Source organism: Mesoplodon densirostris, chromosome 5, assembly GCF_025265405.1.
Source record: "Mesoplodon densirostris isolate mMesDen1 chromosome 5, mMesDen1 primary haplotype, whole genome shotgun sequence".
Lineage (NCBI taxonomy): Eukaryota > Metazoa > Chordata > Mammalia > Artiodactyla > Ziphiidae > Mesoplodon > Mesoplodon densirostris.
This window is the reverse complement of record NC_082665.1, coordinates 60,435,264-60,459,476: the sequence shown is the minus strand read 5'-3', so window position 1 is coordinate 60,459,476 and position 24,213 is coordinate 60,435,264. Positions and strand designations below refer to the sequence as shown.

The following is a 24,213-nucleotide window of genomic DNA, read 5'->3' as shown; positions in this document are numbered from 1 at the left end:
TGGAACAGTTATCCGTTTGTGGATAAGAAATGCTCTTGTGAGGCTATGAGAAAGCCATGAGAAATGTGGTTTGGGGGATATAAGCTCTCTTCCAGAAAAGACAGGGTGAATTTATGTGTTGAGTGTAAAGTAAATGTCTTGCTTGTTCTAGGTCTCCATTAAAAATAAAGCAAAACACCAAACGCAGGGTAAGCAATTCATCTAACTTAGTTGTTCTCAAAGAGGTCCCCAGATTCAGCATCACCAGCATCACCTGGGAAATTGTTAGAAATGTAAATGCAGAATATCAGGTCCCAGCCCCAATTTACTGAAACTCTAGTGTTAAAGCTTGCAATCTGTGCTTTAATAAGCCCTACCTGTGATTCTGATGCCTGCTAAAGATTGGGAACCACTGTTCTAGCTCTTCTGATGGCAATTTAAAAAATTGTAGAGTTAAGACATGACTCTCTTAATGAAAGTAAAACTTAAAATGAGTATTCTTCTAGTTTTCAGTTTAAATTATATCCATTGTCAAGTATTTATTAGATGCCCAGTTTTGAGTTTTCTATTAGAGTGGATCCTAATAAACAAATTATAAAGTAACAGATGCTAAATACTGTATTAACTGAGTGATTTATATGATAATCTCCCTTTCAGTGCTTTAGTGAGATTTTATCTTTTATAGGTTCACCCCCAAAAAACTTACTTCACAGTAGCAGAAAAAGGAGTTTTCCCAAAGATTATCATTTATGAATATCCTTCTTTGAGGCCCTACAGAATACTTCAAGGTGAGTCTAGTAAAATCTTTAAAATATCTCACATTTAAGGTTAACATTTTGAAGATGTAACATTATTGTAGCAGTCAGGGTCCTCCAGAGCAACACAGCTGGTGGGAGATAGATGAGAGATTTATTTGAAGGAACTGGCTTATGTAATTATGAGGGCTGGCAAATCTGAAGTTTGTAGGGCAGGCCAGCAGGCTGGAAATTCTTGGGAAGGAATTGATTCTACATCTAAGGGCAGAACTTCTGCTTCCTCAGGGAAACCTTAGTTCTGCTTTAAGTGCTTTCAACTGATGGGATGAGGCCCACCCAGGTTACCAAGGATAACCTTAACTGATTATAGATGTTGACCACATCTACAAACTATCTTCACAGCAACATCTAGATTAGTGTTTAATTGAATAACTGGGTACTATAGCCCAACCAAGTTGACACATAAAATTACCATCACAATTATCTTACAATTCTGTTTTCCATATAATTAATTTCAGTAGTCAATTTTAAAAAAAGATTTTATTTTTCAGAGCAGTTTTAGGTTTACAATAAAATTGAGAGGAAGTTTAAGAGATTCCCACATACCCTCTCCCCTCACCCATGCTTAGCCTACTCATTATCAACATAACTCAAAATGGTACATTTTTTACCAAGGATGAGTCGATGTTAACAGTCACAATTACCCAAAGTCTGTAGTTTCCCTTAGGGTTCACTTGTGGTGTTCTGTATTCATTTAGACAAATGTATAATGACATATATCCATCATTATAACATCATTCAGTATTCTGAATAGGAGTTTTCCCAAAGCCTGTCCTAAACATCATCTGTGCTGTGTCTATTCGTAACTGCCCTACCCTCTTTGGCAGCCACTGATCTTTTATTGTCTCCATAGTTTTGCCTTTTCCAAAGTGTCATATAGTTGGAATTATACAGTATGTAGCCTTCTCAGATTGGCTTCTTTCACTTAATAATATGCATTTAAGCTTCCTCCTTGTCTTTTAATGGCTTGATAGTCCATTTCTTTTTAGTGTTGAATAATATTCCATTGTCTGGATGTACTACATTTTATGTATCCGTTCACCTATTAAGGGGCATTTTAGTTGCTGTCATTCATTTCAGTTACATATAAGCTTATATATAAGCATTCATTTCACTTACATAAAGCATATATATATACACACACACACAGACATAAACATACATAATCAAATACATTATTGCTTTTATTTTGAACAGTTATCTGTTACATCAATCAAGAATAAGCAAAATAAAAGTTTTATTTTACTTTCATTTACACCTTTGATTCTCTTCCTTTATGTAGATCCAAGTTTCTGACCCATATTATTTTCCTTCTTTCTAAAGAACTTCTTTTAACATTTCTTGCAAAGCAGGTCTCCTGGCAACAGATTCCCTCAGTGTTTGTTGGTCTGAGAAAGTCTTTATCTGTCACCTTTTTTTTTTTTTTTGCGGTACGCGGGCCTCTCACTGCTGTGGCCTCTCCCGTTGCGGAGCACAGGCTCCAGACGCGCAGGCTCAGTGGCCATGGCTCACGGGCCCAGCCGCTTCGCGGCATGTGGGATCTTCCCGGACCGGGGCACGAACCCGTGTCCCCTGCATCGGCAGGCAGACTCTCAACCACTGCGCCACCAGGGAAGCCCCATCTGTCACCTTTGAAGGGTAACTTTGCAGGGCACAGAATTCTAGGTTGGTGTTTTTTAGGTAAGATTTTGTCCCCCCCTCTTTTTCTTTTTTCCCCAGTATTTTTTTTCTTTATCTTTCATTTTCTGTAGTGTTTCTGGGCATTTATCCTGGTTGGTGATCTCTGAGCTTCCTGGATCCGTGGTTTGGTGTGTGACATTAATTTGGGAAATTTCTCAGTCATTATTGGTTTAAATATTTCTTATGTTCCTCTTTCTTCTCCTTCTGGTATTCCCACCACACATACATTACACCTTTTTTATTTGTCCCACAGCCCTTGGATATTCTGTTCTGTTTTTATCAGTCTTTGTTCTCTTTGCTTTTTGGTTTTTGAAGATTCTATTGAGACATCCTGTAGCTAAGCGAGTCTTTCCTCAGCTGTGTCCAATCTAGTAATGAGCCCATCAAAAGCATTCATTTCTGTTACAGTTTTTTTTTTTTTTTTTAATCTCTAGCATTTCTTTTTGGTTCCTTCTTAGGATTTCCATCTCTCTGCTGACATTGCCTATCTGCTCTTATATGTTGTCTACTTTATCTGTTAGAGCCCTTAGCATATTGTAGTTGTTTTAAATTCCCAATATGACAATTCCAACATCTATGCTATGTCTGGTTGTGCTGCATGCTTTGTGTCTTCAAACTGTCTTTTTTTGCTTTTTGGTATGCCTTGTAATTTTTTCTGGGTAGCCAGACATGAGGTACTGGGTAAGAAGAACTGCCTTAAATAGGACTTTAGTCACCTGGTGGTAAGGTGTGGGGCAGGGGAAGCATTCTCTAGTCCTGGGATTAGGTCTCAGTTTTTTGGTGAGCCTATGCCTCTGCACTGTGAACTTCACAAATGTTTCTCAGCATTTTTCTCCCCGCTTAGGTAGGACAGGATGGCTAGAATGGGCTGGGTTGGATATTTCCTTCTCCAGGTCAGTTAAGCTCTGATAACACCAGCTGGTCAGGCTCTGGTTAATTAGTTTCCCCTGAGGGCAGACCTTATTAAGAAGAACAGAGAGCTCCTGGGCATTTCAAAATGGTTCCTTTCCCCCTCCTTCTGTTGGAAGCCTGGGAGGATTTTTCTAGACATTTTTACTTTAGGAAGGAATCTGGTTAACTCCTGGAGGTAAATCTCACAACAATAGTTGGGGCCACCTTATGACTGGGTCCCCCTGGAGTTTTTAATTCTCAGACTTGTCCACACTGAGCCTCCAGCAATTAGTCAGTTAGAGTTCATGTTTTACTTCACCGGCAGCGGTTCCTTGAGCTGTTCTGGCTGTTTCTGCTTGGAAGCCTCTGCTATGGTGAGTTGCAAATCCTTGTATTTACCTGGTGGTCTCTCCATTCTTGGGGGCAGGGGTTTGCCCTGGTTTCTTTCTTCTCGTATAGATCCAAGAAGAGCTGTTGATTTTTCAGTCTGTTCAGCTTTTTACTTGTTAGGATGGAATGGTGATTTCTTACCTCCTCACATGCATAACCAGAAACCTGAAGTCATCAATTTTTATTTCATGAAATTTTCAGTGACAGATTTTAAATTGATTTCTCTCTGCTGTCTAACATGCTTTTGTGTCACCCTTCCCCACTTCATAAAGTAGAATGTATTCTCAAAGTGTTTTTCTCATGCAAAGTGTGATTAAGATTTCTTCACCCTCCCCCCCTCCCCCCATATCATGTAGTTCATTCTACAGCCAAGGGTGATGAGTGATTTTGGAATTGTTTCTTTAGGGGAGTCTTGGCATTCTTCCACCAATGCACACCACTAAGGGTGCTCTCTCTCTCCTTTTTTAAATTTAAATAATACACTTTTGTAAAGTAAGTGCTGTCCGTGTTCATTAGACTTGCATTCATCTTTTCACCCTTTCAGATGGGACTGATCTGGCCTATGCATATGTGGACTTTAACGGCGATGGTACCTTGCTGGCCTCTGTTGGTGGCAACCCTGATCACACACTGACAATCTGGAATTGGAAAGAAGAGCAGCCCCTACTGAGGACAAAAGCTTTTTCCCAGGAAGTTTTCAAGGTTTCTTTCAATCCTGAAGATGACGAGCAACTTACTACATCGGGATCCGGCCACATCAAGTAGGTTGCGTGACTGATACAGGTGCTAGTCGTTTATTGTTAGGGTCTTTTCTAAGAGGATTGACCAGCTGGAGACATTTTTGCTGATGTTGTTAACATTAGGATAATTTTTAAATGTGTTATTTTAAAAACTAACTGTAGTGCAGCTTTTCTAGTTGGGTATGGAGATTTTATTACTGAAAACAGCATAGATAAAAGAAGGGGTTTTGAATTTTGCTTGCTGCCTTCTTTGTAGGCTTCATTTCCTAAGAGAGTTTGTATCATGTCTTACTAACATTGGCATGCTGTGTCCAAGTTCATATTGAGCTTTCATATCCACAGTTCAATGTGTTGTAGTGATACTGTGAGATGGATAAGTCATCTTGATGACTCTGAACTCAGTCTTCACTTGTAAAATAAGAATTATAACAGAACCATTCCTGATGCAGGACCCTCAATACTAAATGGTAACAGAGCCTACTCTTGATCTCAGGTCTCTGGGTGTTTTCCACTATATTATACCCTTTTGTTCTTTGTTCAGGATGGAATTGATTTTGTCCTTTATTTAACAACCTTCTAGCACTACTCTCGAGCTGCCCTTAACTTGATTCCCAGTGTCTCTTTATGAGAAAGACGTTTTTAAATCTATCTTAAATTCTTTTCATTCCAATTTAAGTCTGGTCCTTTTGAAATATAGAATAATTGAACAGATTTTTAAATCTTGGGGGGAATTGTCAACCAACTCTCTGCTGGCTATAGGTTAAAAATGCTAATTTTTCCATTGCTTACTAGAGTGCATATTTTCTATGTACTATGTCTTTGGGGAAAGATAGACCTTGAACAGTTTCATGTGTGGTGCACTGTAAAAGAAACAGAGGAAATGGAAACAGATGATTAGGGGACCTACAGCAGCCTTGGAGAAGGGTGTTGGTCATTTAGGCTCTTGGCTTCATATTATTGGCTTGTTGATACTGTCCATTATCTATTCTACATCCAGTTGGTAGGCCAGATTCTTTCTTTTTTCTACATGGTTTTCATCATTCTGACTATTCATTTGTTTAGATTATGAATAAGAAAATATTAGTAACTTAACATTTATTGACCTTATATGCTAGGCACTGTTCTAAAAGAGGTTTTCAACAATTTCATGAGGTTGGTGCAAATAATATTCTCATTTTACACATGAGCAAATGAAAATACAATGTGATCAAGAAAATCACTCAAAGTTACACAACAAGTAAATTAGAACCTTTGGAAAACTTTTATATCCTCTAAAGTGGTACTATGCAGTAGACATTTCTGCTAGGGTGGGAGTGTTCTGTGCTGGCCAATCTAATAGACAGTAGCCACACGTAGCTATTGAATACTTGAAACTGGTCAGTCTGAATGAAACACTAATGTTTAAATTTTATTTAATGTTAATTACTTTAAGTCTAAATTAAAATAGTCAAACGTGTGGCTATTGCATAGGAAAACACAACTCTAAAATGTAAGATCTGCAAAGGCAGGGAATTTTTTCTTTTTGGGCTATTTTGCTTGATGCCAAATTCATATTGCCTAGAACTTTGCCTGACAGGTAGTTGATACTTAATACATTTTAATTGAATGAATGGATAAGTGAAATAATATGTGACTATGAAATATGTAAATGTTTGGGTGATATTAAAATTAAAATAAATAAAATTTCTTTGAGGTACATTCAGGCTCTTATTTGTTGGCAGGTTCTGGGAAATGGCTCTAACATTCACCGGCCTCAAGCTTCAGGGTTCATTGGGTCGATTTGGCAAAACAGCCACTAATGATATAGAAGGTTACATGGAGCTCCCAGATGGGAAGGTGAGTACAGCTGCTATTCTACAATAATGAAATTATTGAAATTAAATGAAGTGATACACATATATGAAAGCAGTCTAAAAAGCACTGCCAATATTGGCAATAACAGATACTATAATGGCAAATATAATGAGCATTTAGTTTTACCTTTTCAGATTATCAATTTTAATTCTGTGAAATTGTCATAATCCACATGTACATATCATTTTGTCTTTACTAAATATTATATACACATATAAAGTATGCGAGCATTTTCATATATTAACATAGTGACTTACTTGTCACTTTTAACTATGTCATGGAGTTGCAGTGTTTATAGTGTTTATCTTTCCCTTCTCTCTTCTTTGCCATGATCCTCCAAGAGGACTTACTGGGTCAAAGGTTATATACATTCTTGTGGCTTTTGCTTTTATTACCAAATTATTGTTCAGGAAGATTGAGCCACTGTATAGTGACATCTACAACACTGCAATTTTAATCTGTTAGTTTCTTCTTCTTTTCTTATAAAATTTATAGACATATTGCCTATAGGATCAGTTCTCCATTAATATTGTATAAGGCTTCCTATTAGGATGAGTTATATAGTATTATTTGTGGTCATCTCAGTTATAAGTAAATGCCAACATACAAATATTACTCTGAGGAACCAAATGGTCTAGTCATTGCCTAGTGGAATATTCTTAATTTGAAATCATGGTGTATGGTAGGAAATAAAAAGTCTTGGGTGCTGGCTAAATTATAAATTATATATCCAAACCTATAAGATGATAATAAATCATTCCAGCTTCAAATTCTGTAAGAATTAAGCTAAAGATCATTAAAAACATGGTATGAGATATATCTGAAAAAGGTTCAGTAGAGTTTGTGTAGAGGTAGGGGAGAAAAGAAGCCATTTTAAATGAAAGAGCCATAAAAGGAAATATTTAGAGTTAGGAGTAAATATTATATATTTAGAGGATTAATTGCAGTACTCATGTTGGGAAGGAGTGGGAAATGAGATTGAGAAGTATGGTGGGGCCCTCGTGTATGAGGACTTGAACAGCAAGGCAGAACTATTAGGTTCTGGAAGAGTAGAGTTGCAAATGAAAGAAGTTATATATAAATTTGGCCCCAAATGCCAAGCATATTAGAAGGGAAATGTGGAGTCAAGGAGATGAGCTCAGAAGGAAGATACTGCTTTTATGTAAGAAGAGATGATGAGAGTCTGGACTCTTCTCAGGACAAATGGAAGAGGGAAGCTAGACATGAGTGACATTTCAGAAAGAAATGCCTTATAGGCTTTGGTGACTTTTGGTGGTTTTAGTTACTGGACAGAAAAAAAGAAATCTAAGTAAAGACAAGTGGGCTGAGGCTTAATAGGTAGAATAGATAAGCATAGGTAGACTGGAGAAGTAGAAAAGACTGAGTAAGGTCATAAGTTCCTCTAGGTGAGAGGAAAATGGGGCTGCAGAGTCCTCGAGCAGGCAGGCAAGAATTAGATCAGAGTTCCCCAAAGGGCATTGCATGCAACATTCTTTTGCACAGAAACTCTATGAAAAGACTTTCCTGGTCAAATTCCTTTGCAGCTAGAAATTTCTCATGGTGATTCCCAGTGAACACTTCTGTATTTAAGCTTCCAAGGGGTCCTAGAGAAAAGAAACTTGTTTGACTTTGTTTTTCCTAGCATATGTCTTCTGAGGCAGCATTAGTTGGAATGGGAGGTTTTGAGCCACAGTGCATGGTTTAGAACCCTGACTCCTCTGAGTAATTTTGGGCAACGTACTTAACTGTTCTGTGCTTCAGTTTTTTTACTTTATAAAATGGGGATAGTGATAGTCAGGACTTCCATTGGCCTAGATGGTTCCTTTGTGCAAATGAGAAAAACTGTCTTTTCTGGGAAAATAAAGTACCCAACCTATACAACAGCACATGGTATCCTTGGTTTTTAGGATTAAATAACAATATATGTTAAGTGCTCAAGCACTGCTTGGCATGGAGTCAATACTCAATTAGTATTACTTATTATGTTATATTAGTTAAACATCTTAAGAACTAGTGTTTGGTGGTACATACTTTGGGAAGTGCTGGATTAAGTGCATTAATGTGAAGTGGTTCTAAATGATCATCCTTATTTGAAATTGAATTATATTCTGCTATAATTTGCTGAGTTCAGTACTGACCTCACAATTATCAAACATAACATTTGATATTATCACTCTTAAAAAGTAGAATTTCATCTGTCAAGGACTTGAAACATGTCTCTAAATTTTGACCTGGTAGTTCCACTCCTGGGTTGTGTCCTTAAGAGATGTACAAAGAAATCTACAGCAGATATGTTTGAAAAATTAACCAACATACACAATGAGGAAAAACTATGTATAATGCTAGGAGCAAATATGTCAAAATGTGACAAGTGGTTGTTTCTGGGGTAGTGAATTTTCATTGCTGTATTTTATTTTAAAAGTTAAAAAAAATTTTTTACTTTCATAACCAAGAAAAGTCTTTAGAAACAAGTCTCACCAGCTCTTTGAAGCATATATACACGTTTGTCTGTCTTCATGCATGTTCTTTCCTTTCCACACACCTGCCAGGTGCTCTCAGGGTCAGAATGGGGCAACATGCTGCTTTGGGAAGGTGGCCACATCAAAGTCGAGCTGAGTCGAGCTTCAGGCAAGCCTTGTCATCAGGGTCCCATTAACCAGATAATGCTGGACGAGGGTGAAGTCATCACCATCGGGTCAGATGGATGTGTTAGGGTAAGTTTTCTTTACACTAGGACAGTAGCACCCATATCAAAACCTTGCAGATCACCCTGTGGATTTTATCAGATTTTTATTTCTCACAAAGGTCACTTGATGAAGGAGATCAGTGGTCATTTACTCCTAGGGCCAACTCATTTTAAATAATGCTTCTCTTGTGGTAAATATTTAAATTCTAGTCAAAATTCATTTACATCTTGGCACTGAAATTTTCTGAGGGGACCTTTTGTTATTTTGATTCTGTTGTTGATATATCAATAGTAGCTTCGGAAAATGAATATCCATGTTAGCACAATATTAACAGAGGACTCAGATGTCCTTCCAAAATGCCTGGTATGAATGGGTCATTTTCTAGGGACAACGAGGCCAAACATTTGTTAGTTATTTTTTTACTGAGTCTACCAATTAGAAATACAAAGGTGAACTGACAGGGTTTGCCTATGGATGCTCCTTCCTGGTGCTCTGTACACTAGTGAACTCGCTTGTCCTCACCTGTGGACACTGTCCTGCCCATAGTGTGGGCTAAGCTGGGACATTGCTTCTGCATCTCCGTCCTTCTGGCTGTTATCACACCTCTTCTCCCACCTACCCATGTGTAGGTACCCTGCTGTTGCTGGCAAACCTGCAGTCTTCTGATTTGCCTTGTGGTCCCCACAGTATGTATTCCTACTGAGCCCTTTCATAAGAAAATATTCATAAAAGGGAGTATTCTCCGGACATTCTTTAGGAAGTAGTATTATCAGAAATAAGACTTATTTTTTTTACTAGTATGGTTACTCTGACACTTACTGAGCTTACGTATGGCTCAAACAATATATTAGACATGTCTTCCACAGTTTGTCCTCTTACCATGGGCTTTTTGAATCATGTTAAATTTAATTTTGTTCTATTTTACTCATTGCTGTGAGAATTTTTTGTCCTTTATTATGTCATACAACGTATTCACTATCCTTCCAAGGCATATGCCACCCCTAAATACATCAAAATACCAAGTGGAGGAAAACCTCAAGAGAAGAGAAGTTAAATACTTCACAGAGAAAGTATGGACATCACTAATTTGCTTTCCCTTTCAAAGTCTGCCCTTATCTCTTCAGTCCTCTATGTTGTAAATCTCTACCTCTCACCCTCTAGGAAAAACCTATTCCAACTCCCAGGAGTCAGTCTGACCCTAGGATCTGGGACTCTCCTCCACAAGTCTACTCTGTGGGACACCACCAATCCTCCCAAAGTCTGAGTTGTTGAGTCTAGGATGACGTAGCAGGATGTGGCTATAGAACCATCCAGGCTGGGCTTTGGCACTTCACAGAGGAAGTCCTTCCGAGTCTCTTCACCACATGAAGTGAAACTGTGCTCCCTCATCCTTCCCTAGTACTATTCTGGTCTCCTATCCCAAGAACAACAATTCTTATCTGAATAGTACAGTCTAAATCTATGATAAGGAAGAGAAACATTATCTCGTGAAGACATTACCTACATCCATTTTTCTCTGCTTATAATGAAGATAGTGCTTGAATCATTAAGCAAGAAGGTCTATGTCCCCTTTCCAGGAGCCCACGGATCTAATGTAAGGCGAGGCTTGTCATGATGTCTCAGTGTATGACTGAACCATTTATTCCTTGCGGCCGCTATATATGCAGTAAGGGCTGACAGAAACCTTGAAATAAAGTTTACTTTGGGCAAATTAGAATTCTTATTCAAGTCTGTATTTTCTCACTAATCTCCATAAATACAAAGGAAATTATAATAATTCATTATTCCCATTTCAGAGCAAAATCCCAGGGTTAGATCTTCTCTGGTGTTTTAATTATACCTACTCATTATTTTCTTGAAACAAGAAGAAATGACTTTTGAAAAAAATGGGGCCTTTTCTGGCTTAGAAAATATACATTCAGAAACTGCTGACTGATTAAAGTATTTTCTTATTTTTTAAGATATGGGATTTTGAGACAATAGACACTGCTGATACTATAGACGAGACTGGATTGTTAGAGATAGAGCCCATTAATGAACTTCAAGTAGACAAGAATGTCAGACTCTTCTCTATGATAAAAATGAATGAAATTGGAAATAACTTTTGGTTGTCTCAGGTAAGATGCACTCTTCTCTCTTTGATCTTTAAAGTTATCTGGGCATTGGGACTTCCCTGGCGGTCCAGTGGTTAAGACTTTGCCTTCCAATGCAGGGGGTGTAAGTTTGATCCCTGGATGGAGAGCTAAGATCTCACATGCCTCGTGGCCAAAAAACCAAAACATAAAACAGAAGCAATACTGTAACAAATTCAATAAAGACTTTAAAAATACATTAAAAAAATAAAGTTATCTGGACATAAAATTAAAATAGTATAATTTATTGTCACTAAATCCATTGTACTATTAAGACTACTGTTGATACTACAATGAAGAGTTCCCTGAATTTTGATATTTAATTGACTTGTATTTTATACACAGAAAACAAATTAGCATTTTTATTATGTTAAACTGACTGTAAGTTTTATGAGATTGCTTCATTTATTGTGTCGTTGTGTTCTAAGATGCATGGAAGTTGCTCTTGTTTAATTTCAATCACACTTTAAAATATATGTAAGTTTTTGGTATGTTTTATCCTTTAACTAAATCATAAAAAAATTTCTTTAATTTGATAAAAGTCTAAAATGATGAACAAAATATTATTAGGTATTTAATTTTTTAGGATTCCAATGGAGCCATATGGAAGCTTGACCTTAGCTTTTCAAATATTGTAAGTTGCCTATTTTTATTTTTTTCTAATTCTCATAGTAAAAACCTTTGTTGTTATTCTTTAAAATATACTCTTTTTCCATATTTGATCATTGTTCTCATCAAAAACTTGCTCAACATATCCAAAGAATTCATACTGTATCTGTCTCTTTCTCTCCTTATGACTTTACATAAAAAAGGATCTATCTCATAACAGAATTTACAAGAAAAGTGGCAATGACAATGCCTAACATTATACAGTGCTTTACAGTTTTCATAAACATATGGCATTTTAATGTATATTATCTCATATAATCCTCACAACTACTCTGTTTTGTAGGCAGGCAGTTGCCATCATCTCATTTTACTGATGAAGAAATGGAAACTGTCATTTGAAGTGACTTGTGCCAAATCACACAGCCATCAAGCGCATCATCTGTCTCTCCTAATTCCAAACTTCAGCGCCCTTTCTATCTTACTATGCCTTTTCTTATTTCTGTTCAGATAAAGTCACACATGATACAGGGTTCTAACTGCATTTCTTTAAACTTGGCCTTAATTCTGTGTTAACCTATCTTTGAGCTCTAATAGGAACTTTTTTTTGTTATCAGACCCAAGATCCAGAATGCCTCTTCTCCTTCCATTCTGGAGCCATTGAAGCCTTGGCCGTCTCTCCTCTCACTTATCTCATGGCCACTACTGGCTTGGACTGTAAGTAGGAACTCATATCTGGACCTTTGTGTTTTGTTTTCAATTCATTTTTTTAATGTGTTTGATTAAAGTATTTGAGAATTTTTCCAAAAGGGAAGCTTCTTGATGCAAGTGAGGTAAGTTTCAGGAGAGGAGAAAGGGCCCAAAATACGGCAACCATGGTTATTGCGAGAGATTAAAATAAAGACACATCAATAAGTTACTCGTGAAAATACCATTCATCTTGGTGTTATCCACATTCATGCTTTTCCTTTTCTTTCCATCTCCTTTCTTCCTTCTTGACTTACAGTGAATCTATGTGGACTGTGCAAGGTGAAATTTATCCACCAGTCAGTCATCAGTTGTTTCTTTACTACAGTCATCCCTTGGTATCTGTGTGGGGATTTGTTCCAGGACTCCACTGATAGCAAAATCCACAGATGCTCAAGTCCCTTATATAAAATGGCATAGTATTATTCATGTTTATAAATTACCTGATTGAGGGTATACATGTAAATTTTTAACTAAAGAAAAGCCATTAGATTATCAGTTGATTTAATTTTTATGATGTTTCTTGTTTAGTGCTTAAATGTGGAGTGAGTTAAAGTTATTAAAGATATTTACATATAAATAAATATATATATATAAATAACTTGTTTCTTTTAAAACTGTCTTTCTGTAGGCTCTGTTAGACTCTATGATTTTGCTAGCAAAACTCCTTTGGTTCAGATGAAATTCAAACAAGGAGGTACTGCCCTTGCTTGGGTACCACGATTGGTAAGTTTATTGTTATAATGAATTTCTACTAGAATCTATTTGTAAATATGGTATATTAGTGCTATTTCTTAGAAACACAGATATTTTCTGACTTTGGATTTTAGAGAAGAACAGAAAATTTAGTTCACTCAGAACGTGATAGAAATCATATCATGACTTTGCTATTGTGGTTTTGGTTCTGTTTTAATGAAAATCTATTGTTATGCCACCTAAAGTTTAGAAATAGTTCCATGTTAAAAAGTAATTACCTGACAGAACTTTGTGTATCTGTCCTCTGTCTGACTCTGATTCATTCATTCTATATATTTCCAGCACGTCTGCCACATGCCAGTCCTTTTACTAGATTCTGGGAATATAGCAATGAACAAAAAGAAAAAAATATTTGCCCTCATGAATCTCCCACTCTAAGTGGGAGACAGGAGGCAGAGACAGACAAAAAACAAGTAAATTTATGTGATATGTTAGATAATGATAAGAGCTATAGAAAAAATTAGAGATCATTGTTCTAGTTGTCTATTGCTGTGTAATAAACTACCCCAAATGTAGTGGCATAAAATGGCAATCATCTTATTTTTCTCACAGTCTCTGGTTTGGGAATTCGGACAGGTGACAAGGATGGATTATCTCTGCTTCACAGTATCTGGGGCCTCAGTTGGGGAGATTTGAATGGTTGGGGCCTAGAGTCAACTGAAGGCTTCTTTGTTACAGGTCTGGCACCTGGGTTGAAGGTTAGGCTAAGCTGGGATGTCAACAGCAGTGCTTACCTGAAGCCCATGCCACATGGAGAGGTCATTATCACAACATGGTGGCCTCAGGGCAGTCACACACTTCTTTATGGAAGCTCAGGGCTCCAAGATCTAGTGTTCCAACAAATAAGGCAGAAGCTGCTGTCCTTTTATGACCTGGCCTTGGAAGTCACATAATGTCACTTGTATCATACTCAGTTGGGTGAAGCAGTCACAAGCCCCCCCCTCCCAGATTCAAGGAGGGAGGGACTTAAACCCCACCTCTCCATGAGAGGCATGGCAAAAAATTTGCAGCGAAGTTTTTAAAATGTCATGGGAATATTTGGAATATTTTATCCTTATTGTTTTGGGTTGAAGTCAAAGAGAAAATGTTCCAGGCCCAAAGTAGATGTGGAGGTGGCTGGAATGGAGGGGAATTTCATGATGGGATCAAGACCAGAAGGAGAACTCAGGCCAGGGCATAGAAACAGAACAATGATGAGGCTGGATTAAGTAGAAATGGCAGAGTATTTAGATTACCAAACATGGATCACTCTTTATCCTAATCTATTTACACTCTTACCTAAATTCTTTAAAATACAGCCTATGGGGCCTCCCTGGTGGCGCAGTGGTTAAGAGTCCGCCTGCCGATGCAGGGGATACGGGTTCGTGCCCTGGTCTGGGAGGATCCCATATGCCGCGGAGCGGCTGGGCCCGTGAGCCATGGCCGCTGGGCCTGCGCGTCCGGAGCCTGTGCTCCGCAATGGGAGAGGCCACAACAGTGAGAGGCCCACATACCGCAAAAAGAAAAAATAATAATAATAAAAAAAATAAATAAATAAAATAAAATACAGCCTATGTAATTGAATCATTTTTTCAGATGCTTGGACAATGTCCATAGAATGTTTTCTTTTTTAGCCTTATATCCAAGTAATGATCATATGGATATTATGCTTGAATTGCCCCTTCTTCATACCCTCTTGCCTTCCTGGAAAACTGCACATCATTGTTTACAATTTAGCTCAGGTCAGATATCATCTCCTCTCCATAGCCCTCCATGACCCCACCTTCAAGTAGAACTGCATACTTCTTCCTTTGCGGTTTTTGTTTAAGGACTGTGTATATACCTCTTTTATAGCACTTATCACAGTGTACTAAGATGACTTGCTTTATTGACTGTCTTTCCCACCAGACTGTTCTTCATGACGACGCCATATCTTATTCTTCTTTGTACTTCCAGTGCCTCTACAGTTACTGGTACATTTAGACACTTACTAAATGTTTGCATAAACATTCAGTTGGAATTGAATGGAATATAGTTTTCTTATTCCCAAGATTTTCATAATTGCCTGGCCTCAGGGATGATCAATCTTCTCTAAAGAATACCAAGGCTCTTGCCCTTCTCCTGAATGCCTTCTGAGATAGCAGATTTAGTACATTAAGACATTGCTAGATTTATATCTCTGGCCCAGACTTCTCCTCTAAGCTGCAGACTAGGTCAACTTTCTTTGCTGTGTGCTCTCAGAGAATGTTTATTTCCTTTTACTTACTTCAGTTCATAATTCCATATTCATTTGTGTGGTTGATTAATGTCTGTCCTCCCACTCGACCATAAATTTGTGAAAACAGGTTGAGACTGTTTATGCTCACACTTGGGTTGCTGGTGATGGGTGCCTGGCACATAGTAGACAGACACTCCACCAACTTTTGCTCATTGAATGCTTGGATTGTCATTGTTTACCTGTCTCATGGTCTGCAGTGATAAGGAACTGTCATAGAAGAGATGGAAGTTACCAGAAAGTAGTATAAGGAATTATTGATTAGCATTTATTTTAGTAATTATTTAGTTAAATAATTTAAGTCTAAATAAAATACAGAAATCTGTTATGTAGTACAGCTTTCTTCATCAACTAATTTCAGAAAACTCGCATTTCTTTTTTGTCCAAGGTAAGCAATGGGGGAGCACAGATTACTGCAGGATTTGAAGATGGAGTTGTTCGAATTCTTGAACTTTATGATCCAAAAGGGCTTACAGTTTTTGTGGGACGGAAGAGAGTTTCAGATGCAGATATTCGTTTGAAACAGGTTTTCAAACCTCATACTTCTCCTGTCACTGCTTTAGCTTATGATCGTGATGGAGAAGTTCTAGCCACAGGGGTAAGTAGTAGATTTCCTTGTGTTTCTTATTGAATTTTTGTGGTTAACCCTGCCTTATTAGTCTTCCTACTTAATGATGCCTTATTTGCTTATATTCCTTTCTGAGAATATATCCATGTTTTGTTTTCTTAGTATTCAGATTCTTTCAGTGTAGTCTGTGCGTGACATTTAAAAATATTCTTACAAATTGAGTTGTAATGCTTATTTTAAATGAATAGAAATTTTCAACTGGGAATCATGCAACATGTTTTATGTATAATCAACGTTTTATAACCTAAGTATGTTCTTATATAGAATTGGCCTAAATGAAGAGAATAAACATGTAAATTCTTTATGCATAAATAGGTGAGCATATGCACTGTGGAATTTTTTGTGAATCTTATATACAGGTATGGTGATCATCTTTTCAGAAACACATACAAGAAAACATGGTTTGTCAAGTGTTCTCATGGGGAAAATGAAGCAAATATTTGAAATAAGAATGTTCCCAGAATAACCTGGGGAGATATGATCATTGTAGGTATACGTATACAGTGGGTGTAATATAGCTGTTAAATGCTTCTTTGTATTGTATGCAATGTTTCATAATAATAAATATTTGGGTATCTCTCTTTTTCTTAGAGTAAAGATCAAACTGTCTTCTTCTTTGAAGTGGAAAGGGATTATAAGCCAATCGGTTATATTACTACTCCTGGACCTGTTTGCCAGTTAACCTGGTCTACAGCCTCTCATGTAAGTAGTTATTTGTCTTCGTGTTTAAATCTCAGTCACTACATAGTGAAGTGATCTGGTAGATAGAGAATAGTGGGTGGAATTATTAGCTCCACTCCTGGGTCCTGCCATGAGGGGCCAGGGAAGCTGCTCTGCTTTACTAGTGGAGCATTACTCAGGAGCTTCAAGCCCTTCCCACTACCTCCTCCTTCTTCCATAATCTAATTAATCTATTATATCAGACTTTGCTTCAACAATGGAGACTTCAGCCCAAAACACAACATGTCAGAATGTGTTGAGTGTACTTGTCCTCATGTCTAATCTCTTTACTTCTCTTCTGCTCCCATTCCAGCTCCATTTTCTCTTCTAATCTTCCATTGCCTCTTTTCTAATAACAACTGGTGATTCAGTATTGATTACTAATCTTATTTAATGCCCCTAATTTCCCTAATTTTGAGCATAGGATAATTCAGTCACCTGAATATTGATTGAATGTCTAAACCAGGTACTGTACTAGGGTTCCAGCATAATAATAATGCTGATGAACTGCATAGAAGTACTGTCAGGATTTTGGAGGGGTGGGGGGTAACATCTGTAATCTATTTTAAGCTCTTCTAAAGAAAATGGCTATAAAATATAGTAGTACCTAGAAAAAATATTTTTTTAATTAACAAATACTCATTGTTTTCATCTTTGCTAGGCCCTGGCAATGGATTCAATAAGCAGTACATAACAGTATCTTCTGAAGGAGAAAAAAAATACACGTTTAAGAAGTTATATTGATCTGTGATAGAATTATTTAAGATTTCACAAGGGAATGGGTGACTAAATTATCAGTGATATCAGTGGTATAGACAATACGTGCTGTGAATATAGAGCATGTATATCAAGAAAGGGAATATCAAGCAAGGGAGAAGTTAACATGTGATGTGAGTTAGTTGAGAGGAGGAGAGTGCAAGTTGTATAGGTGAAGGAAAGAGAGCTGCAAAGGATGCTGTGTGTTAAAGCATGAGCTATTGTATCACAACATATAATACTTTGTGCATCCTTCAATCATTTCCCTATATAACAAAGTTTTAAAAAACCCAGCATTTTTCAGGGGTTGGGAATGATGGGTGGGAAGGGGGTGGGTGTGACTATAAAGGGGCAGCTTGAGGGAGATCTTTGTAGTGGTGGGATAGTTTATGTTTTGATTGTGGATGGTTGCATGAATCTGCACATGTGATAAAATGACAGAACTATACACACATTATATTAATGTTGATTTCCTAGTTTTGATATTGTTACAGAAGAAGTAACCAATGGGAGAAACTGGGCAAAAGGTATAAACCTCTTTGTACTATCTTTGCAGCTTCCTATGAATTAATAGTTACTTCAAAATAAGAAACTAAAACAAAAATTAAGGCAGAAAAGACATGCCCCCCCCAAAAAAAACAAAAAATAATTCAAAAGTCATTTCAGGCAGTGGTGCCAATTAGCACTTATATTTCTAGTATTATTTGGGTATTACTAATGTAAATTACTCTCATCTCACAATATATACATGCACAAAATCATCCCGTTATGCACCTTAAACTTACACAATGTTATGTCAGTTATATTACAATGAATCTGAGGGAAAAAAGTAAATTAACATGTGTAACTGGTACTGCACACTTCAGTTGTCCAAATAGCAATAGCGGTTAGCCCCCACCAGCTCACTGGTCAGACCTCCTAGCTTCCTGAATGCATTAAGCTTCTGCTCATTATTTTGGTTTCCAATAAAGCTGCATCACACACAGAACCATTCCATCTTCAGTGGTCACTACCATGATCACTTAGGCAGCAGTGTGGAGAAGTTACAAGGGAGCCAAATGAGAGGCAGGTAGATCTATTGGACAGCTGTGTTCCAGAGAAGATGTGACCAAAGTGTGAAAGACTGTGTGGATAAGAGATAGGTAGAATTGACTGAACTTGGTGATCTTCTGAATTTCTGGGGCTGATTTTGATGTGTCTAAATGAAATTCATTAGAGTTTTTCTAAGACATGTTTTTTTTCCTCCTGCATTTTTCTGAGAACACCATTCTCCCTGTTACCTAAACCAGAAAATCTTTAGAGCCATCTCTTCCCTACCTCTAACCACCCTGCTTTGGTGGTTCACCAAGCCCCCCCATTGGTTATGCACCCTAAACATCTGTTAAATCTCTCTCTTCCTCTATATTGTCTTGTTCCTCTTTGTTTCATGCATTAAGCTTTGAACTTAATCTTCTCCGCCTAAAGTGACCTCCTTCTTGTCATCCTAGCACACATCAACTCACTATATTTTAACACACACATAATTTACTAATATTTTATTAAGGATTTTTGCATCTACATTCATAACAGAGTGATAAGTTCCCCCTTTTGTAATGTCCTTGCCAGGTTTGGAATCAAAGTATTTCTGGCCACTTTTTTTTTTTTTAAAAAAAAGGTCTTTTCTATTCTCTGGACCTGATTTGTTGTTTGTAGGAGGATTTTTAATAATGGATTGAATTTCTTCAGTAGATGTCTTCTTTTAGCAGTTTATAGTTCTATAACTTCCAACCCACAATTTTATACCCAGTGGTAGTATCTTTCAAAAATGAAAGTAAGTAAACAATAATGTGACTTTTTGGATGAAATGAGCAACTCCTGTTCTCATGCAGCTTAGGGCTGTGCAAATGTTTTAAAGTCAAAGGCCCAGCAGAATGTCAGGCTCCCTTTTCTGCATTTCCCTTTTCTCTGGTATCATGTGCCATCAGGTCCTAACTTTCTTGTCACTTTGAACTTCACCTTGTGTCTATTCATCTCTGAGAGAATGCCTAAAGCTCTAGAACACTGCATTCTGTTTGGCTTCTAGGTCCCATGCAGTAAGTTGACCAATGCCCTTAGGAGAAAGAGGTGCAGAGAATGCCCAGCTCACCTCACCTAACTTCCCTTCTCCTGCTATCTTGGCTCTTAGAGCTGTGGCTGTACTGGTTTCTCTGTGTTGTCTTGAACTAGCTGATTTAGCAAACTTTCATGTGTCATTGAATTCAGTTTGCTAACATTAGTGTTTTTCATCTATGTTTATAAAAGAGATTTGGATAATATTTTCTGTCTTCATAGTTCATCATCAAGTTTGTTATTAAGGTTTTTTTCATCTCCTAAGATGAGGTGTAAAATATTCTCTCTATTCTCTTGAAGAATTTGTAATATATTAGAATTTTGAATTTTTGGCAGACTTGGTAGTAGAGCCATCAGAGCATAGGGTTTTTTTTCTTTTTGAGGTGCTTTTTTTTTTTTTTTTTTTTTTTTGCAGTATGTGGGCCTCTCACTGTTGTGGCCTCTCCCGTTGCGGAGCACAGGCTCCGGACGCGCAGGCCCAACGGCCATGGCTCACGGGCCCAGCTGCTCCGCGGCATGTGGGATTTTCCCAGACCAGGGCATGAACCCGTGTCCCCTGCATCGGCAGGCGGACTCTCAACCACTGCGCCACCAGGGAAGCCCCCTTGAGGTGCTTTTTAAAAAATTAATTCAATGCCTTTAATGATTATAGTTCTTCTTTTTAAATTTTAAAGTATAATTAAATAAATAAGTCTCAGATATACAACATGATTTGATACTTGTATACACTGTGAACTGATCACCACAATAAGTCTAGTTAACATCTGTCACCATACATGAGAACTTTTGAGATCTACTCTGAACAACAGTCAAATATGCAGTACGATATTATTAACTATAGTCATCATGCTGTACATTACATTCCCATGACTTATTTTATCACTGGAAATTTGTACATTTTGAACCCCTCCATTTTATCATCACCCAGCCCCTGCCTCTGGCAACCACCAGTCTGTTTTCTGTACCTAATGTTTTTTTTCTTTTTTAAAGATTCCAAATACAATTGATATCATGCAATATTTGTCTTTCTTTTCCTGACTTACTTCACTTAGCATAATGTCCTCAAGGTCCATCCATATTGTTGCAAATGACAAGATTTCATTCTTTTTTGTGGCTGAATAATATTCCATTGTGTACATATAATCACAATGGAATATTTTCTTTAACCATTCACCCTTCAATGAACACATAGTTTCCATATCTTGGCTATTGTAAAGAATGTTGTGATAAACTTGAGGGTGCATGTATCTTTTCGAGTTAATGTTTTCATTTTCTCAGATAAATACCCTGAAGTGGGATTGCTGGATCATGTGGTAGTTCTATTTTTAATTTTTTGAAGAATCTCCACAATGTTTTCCATAGTGGCTGTACTGATTTATGTTCTCACCAACAGTGCACAAGTGTTCCCTTTTCTCTACATCTTAGCCAACATTTCTTGTCTTTTTGATAATAGCTATTCTAACAGGTGTGAGGTGATATCTCATTGTAGTTTTGATTTGCAGTTCCCTGATGATTAGTGATGTTGAGCATATCTTCATGTACTTGTTGTCTGTCTCTATGTCTTCTTTGGAAAAATGTCTGTTCAGATCTTCTGCCCCCTTTTTAATTGGATTCTTTGTGCTTTTTTTTTTGCTAATGAGTTGTACGAGTTCTTTATGTATTTTGGATATTAATCCCTTTTCAGATAGATTATTTGCAAATATTTTTGCTTATTCATAAGGTTGCCTTTCATTTTGTTGAGTTCTTTGCTGTGCAAAAGCTTTTTTAGTTTGATGTAGTCTCACTTTGTTTTTGTTTTTGTTTTGCTTTTGTTGCCTTTGCTTTTGGTGTCAGATCCAAAAACTCATCACAAAGACCAATGACAAGGTCAAGGAACTTACTGCCTATGTTTTCTGCAAGGAGTTTTATGGTTTCAGGTCTTACATTCAAGTCTTTAATTCGTTTTGAGTTAATTTTTGTGCACAGTATAAGGTAATAGTCCAGATTCACCCTTTTTCCTGTGGCTGTCCAGTTTTCCCAGCACCATTTATTGAAGAGACTGTCAACCCCCTTGTGTAGTCTTGGCTCCTTTGTCATAAATTAATTTACCATATATACATGGATTTATTTTTGGGTTCTCTATTCTGTTCCATTGATCTCTATGACTGTTTTTATGCCAATACCATATTGTTTTGATTACTATAGCTTTGCAGTATAGTTTGAAATCAGGTAGTGTGATGCCTCCAGCTTTGACTTCTTTCTCAAGATTGCTTTGGCTATTCAGGGTCTCTTGTGGTTCCAATCAGATGTGTTCTTCTTGATTTAATTTTTGTAAGTACATTTCCCCCCCCCCTAGGGAACTTGTTTATTTCCTTTGAATTTTCAAAATTTTTGTCTGTAATTTTCATAATATTCTTAATGTCACAGGATCTGTAATAATGTTTCCTTTTCATTTTTTTATACTGGTCATTTTTTCCCCTTCCTCTTGCTTAATCTTTCTAGAGGTTTGTCAATTAGTGTTTTCAAGGAACTTTTCACTTTATTGATTTTTATTTTGTTTTTTATTTTATTAAGTTATATTCTTTTATTACAATCCTACATTTACTGTCTTAAGGTTTATTTTCTTGTTTTCTAATTTCATGAAATGGATATTTATATTTTATTGTTCTTCTTTATATGTATCTTTATGTGTACCTTATAAAGCTATAGGCTTTAATGTATCCCACAAGTTTTGATAATGTAGTATTTTTATTATCCATTTGAAAATGTATTCTCAGTTTCATTTTGATTTCCTTGACCTATGGACTATTTAGAAGTATTGATATTTTATTGTTTATTTATTTTTAATGTTTTTTTTTTGGCTGTATTGGGTCTTCATTGCTGTGCACAGGGTTTCTCTAGTTGCGGCAAGTGGGGGCTACTCTTTGTTGTGGTGCGCAGGCTTCTCATTGCAGTGGCTTCTCCTGTTGTGGAGCATGGACTCTAGGCACGCGGGCTCAGTAGTTGCAGCACATGGGCCCTAGAGTTCGTGGGCTTCAGTAGTTGCGGTGCGTGGGCTTAGTAGTTGCGGCATGCGGGCTGTAGGGTGCACAGGCTTTAGTAGTTGTGGCTCACGAGCTCTAGAGTGCAGGCTCAGTAGTTGTGACACACAGGCTTAGTTCTCTGCAACATGTGGGATCTTCCTGGACCAGGGATTGAACCTGTGTCCCCTACATTGGCAGGCAAATTCTTGACCACTGTGCCACAGGGAAATCCTTTATTTTTATTATTTAAACTTTATTTTTATTGAAGTATAGTTGATTTACAATATTAGTTTCAGGTGTACAATATAGTGATTCAATATTTTTATAGATTATACTCTACTTGAATTGATTATAAATTATTGGCTATATTCCCTATGCTGTACAATATATTCATGTAGCTTGTTTATTTTATACATAGTAGTTTGTACCTCTTAATCCCCTACCTGTATCTTGTCCTCCATCTCCACTGGTAACCACTAGTTTGTTCTCTATATCTGTGAGTCTGTTTCTGTTTTGTTATATTCACTAGTTTGTTTCATTTTTTAGATTCCACATATAAGTGATAACATACAGTATTTGTCTGACTTATTTCACTAAGCATGATACCGTTCAGGTCCATCCATGTTGTTGCAAATGCAAAATTTCATTCTTTTTTATGGTTGAGTAATATTCCAATGTGTGTGTGTGTGTGTGTGTGTGTGTGTGTGTGTGTGTGTGTGTGTACATACCACATCTTCTTTATCCATTCATTTGTTGATGGACAGTTAGGTTGTTGCCATGTCTTAGCTGTTGTAAATAATGCTGCTATGGACATTGGGGTGTACGTATCTTTTCAAATTAGTGTTTTTGGGTTTTGTTTTGTTGGGGATATATACCCAGAAGTAGAATTGCCAGATCATATGGTAGTAATATTTTTAGTTTTTTTAGTAACCTCCATACTGTTTTTTTACAGTAGCTTCATCAATTTACATTCCTACCAACAGTGTACCAGGGTTCCCTTTTCTCCACATCCTCCCCAACACTTATTAATTATGGTCTTTGGGTTGATAGCCATTCTGGCAGTTGTGGGATGATACCTCATTGTGGGTTTTGATTTTCAGTTCCCTGATGGTTAGTGATGTTGAGCATCTTTTCATGTGCCTGTTGACCATCTGTATGTCTTCTTTTAAAAAATGTCTATTCAGGTCTTCTGACCATTTTTTAAATTGGTTGTTTGTTTGGATATCGAGTTGTAAGAGCTGTTTATATATTTTGGATATTAACCCCTTATGGGTCATGTCATTTGCTAATATTCTCTCTTGTTTAGTAGGTTGTCTTTTTGTCAGTGGTTTACTTTGCTGTGCAAAAGATTAAGTTTAATTAGGTCCCATTTGCTTATTTTTGCTTTTGTTTCCTTTGTTTTAGGAAACAGATCCAAAAAAATATTGTATCGTTTTGGTCAAAGAGTGTTCTGCCTATGTGTTCTTCTAGGAGTGTAATGGTTTCTGG

General features: G+C 37.1%; 1 protein-coding gene across 1 annotated transcript in view; it reads left to right on the top strand.

The window, feature by feature from the left end:
* Positions 1 to 24,213, top strand: part of CFAP44 (cilia and flagella associated protein 44) — a 137,217-nt gene that overhangs the window by 17,751 nt on the left and 95,253 nt on the right. Inside the window, exons 5-14 of the mRNA XM_060098942.1 lie at positions 665 to 767; positions 4,300 to 4,516; positions 6,217 to 6,331; positions 8,899 to 9,063; positions 10,998 to 11,153; positions 11,755 to 11,802; positions 12,392 to 12,491; positions 13,153 to 13,247; positions 15,920 to 16,129; positions 16,751 to 16,861. Coding sequence (XP_059954925.1) covers positions 665 to 767; positions 4,300 to 4,516; positions 6,217 to 6,331; positions 8,899 to 9,063; positions 10,998 to 11,153; positions 11,755 to 11,802; positions 12,392 to 12,491; positions 13,153 to 13,247; positions 15,920 to 16,129; positions 16,751 to 16,861 — 1,320 coding nt within the window. The remainder of the gene's footprint in view (positions 1 to 664; positions 768 to 4,299; positions 4,517 to 6,216; positions 6,332 to 8,898; positions 9,064 to 10,997; positions 11,154 to 11,754; positions 11,803 to 12,391; positions 12,492 to 13,152; positions 13,248 to 15,919; positions 16,130 to 16,750; positions 16,862 to 24,213) is intronic.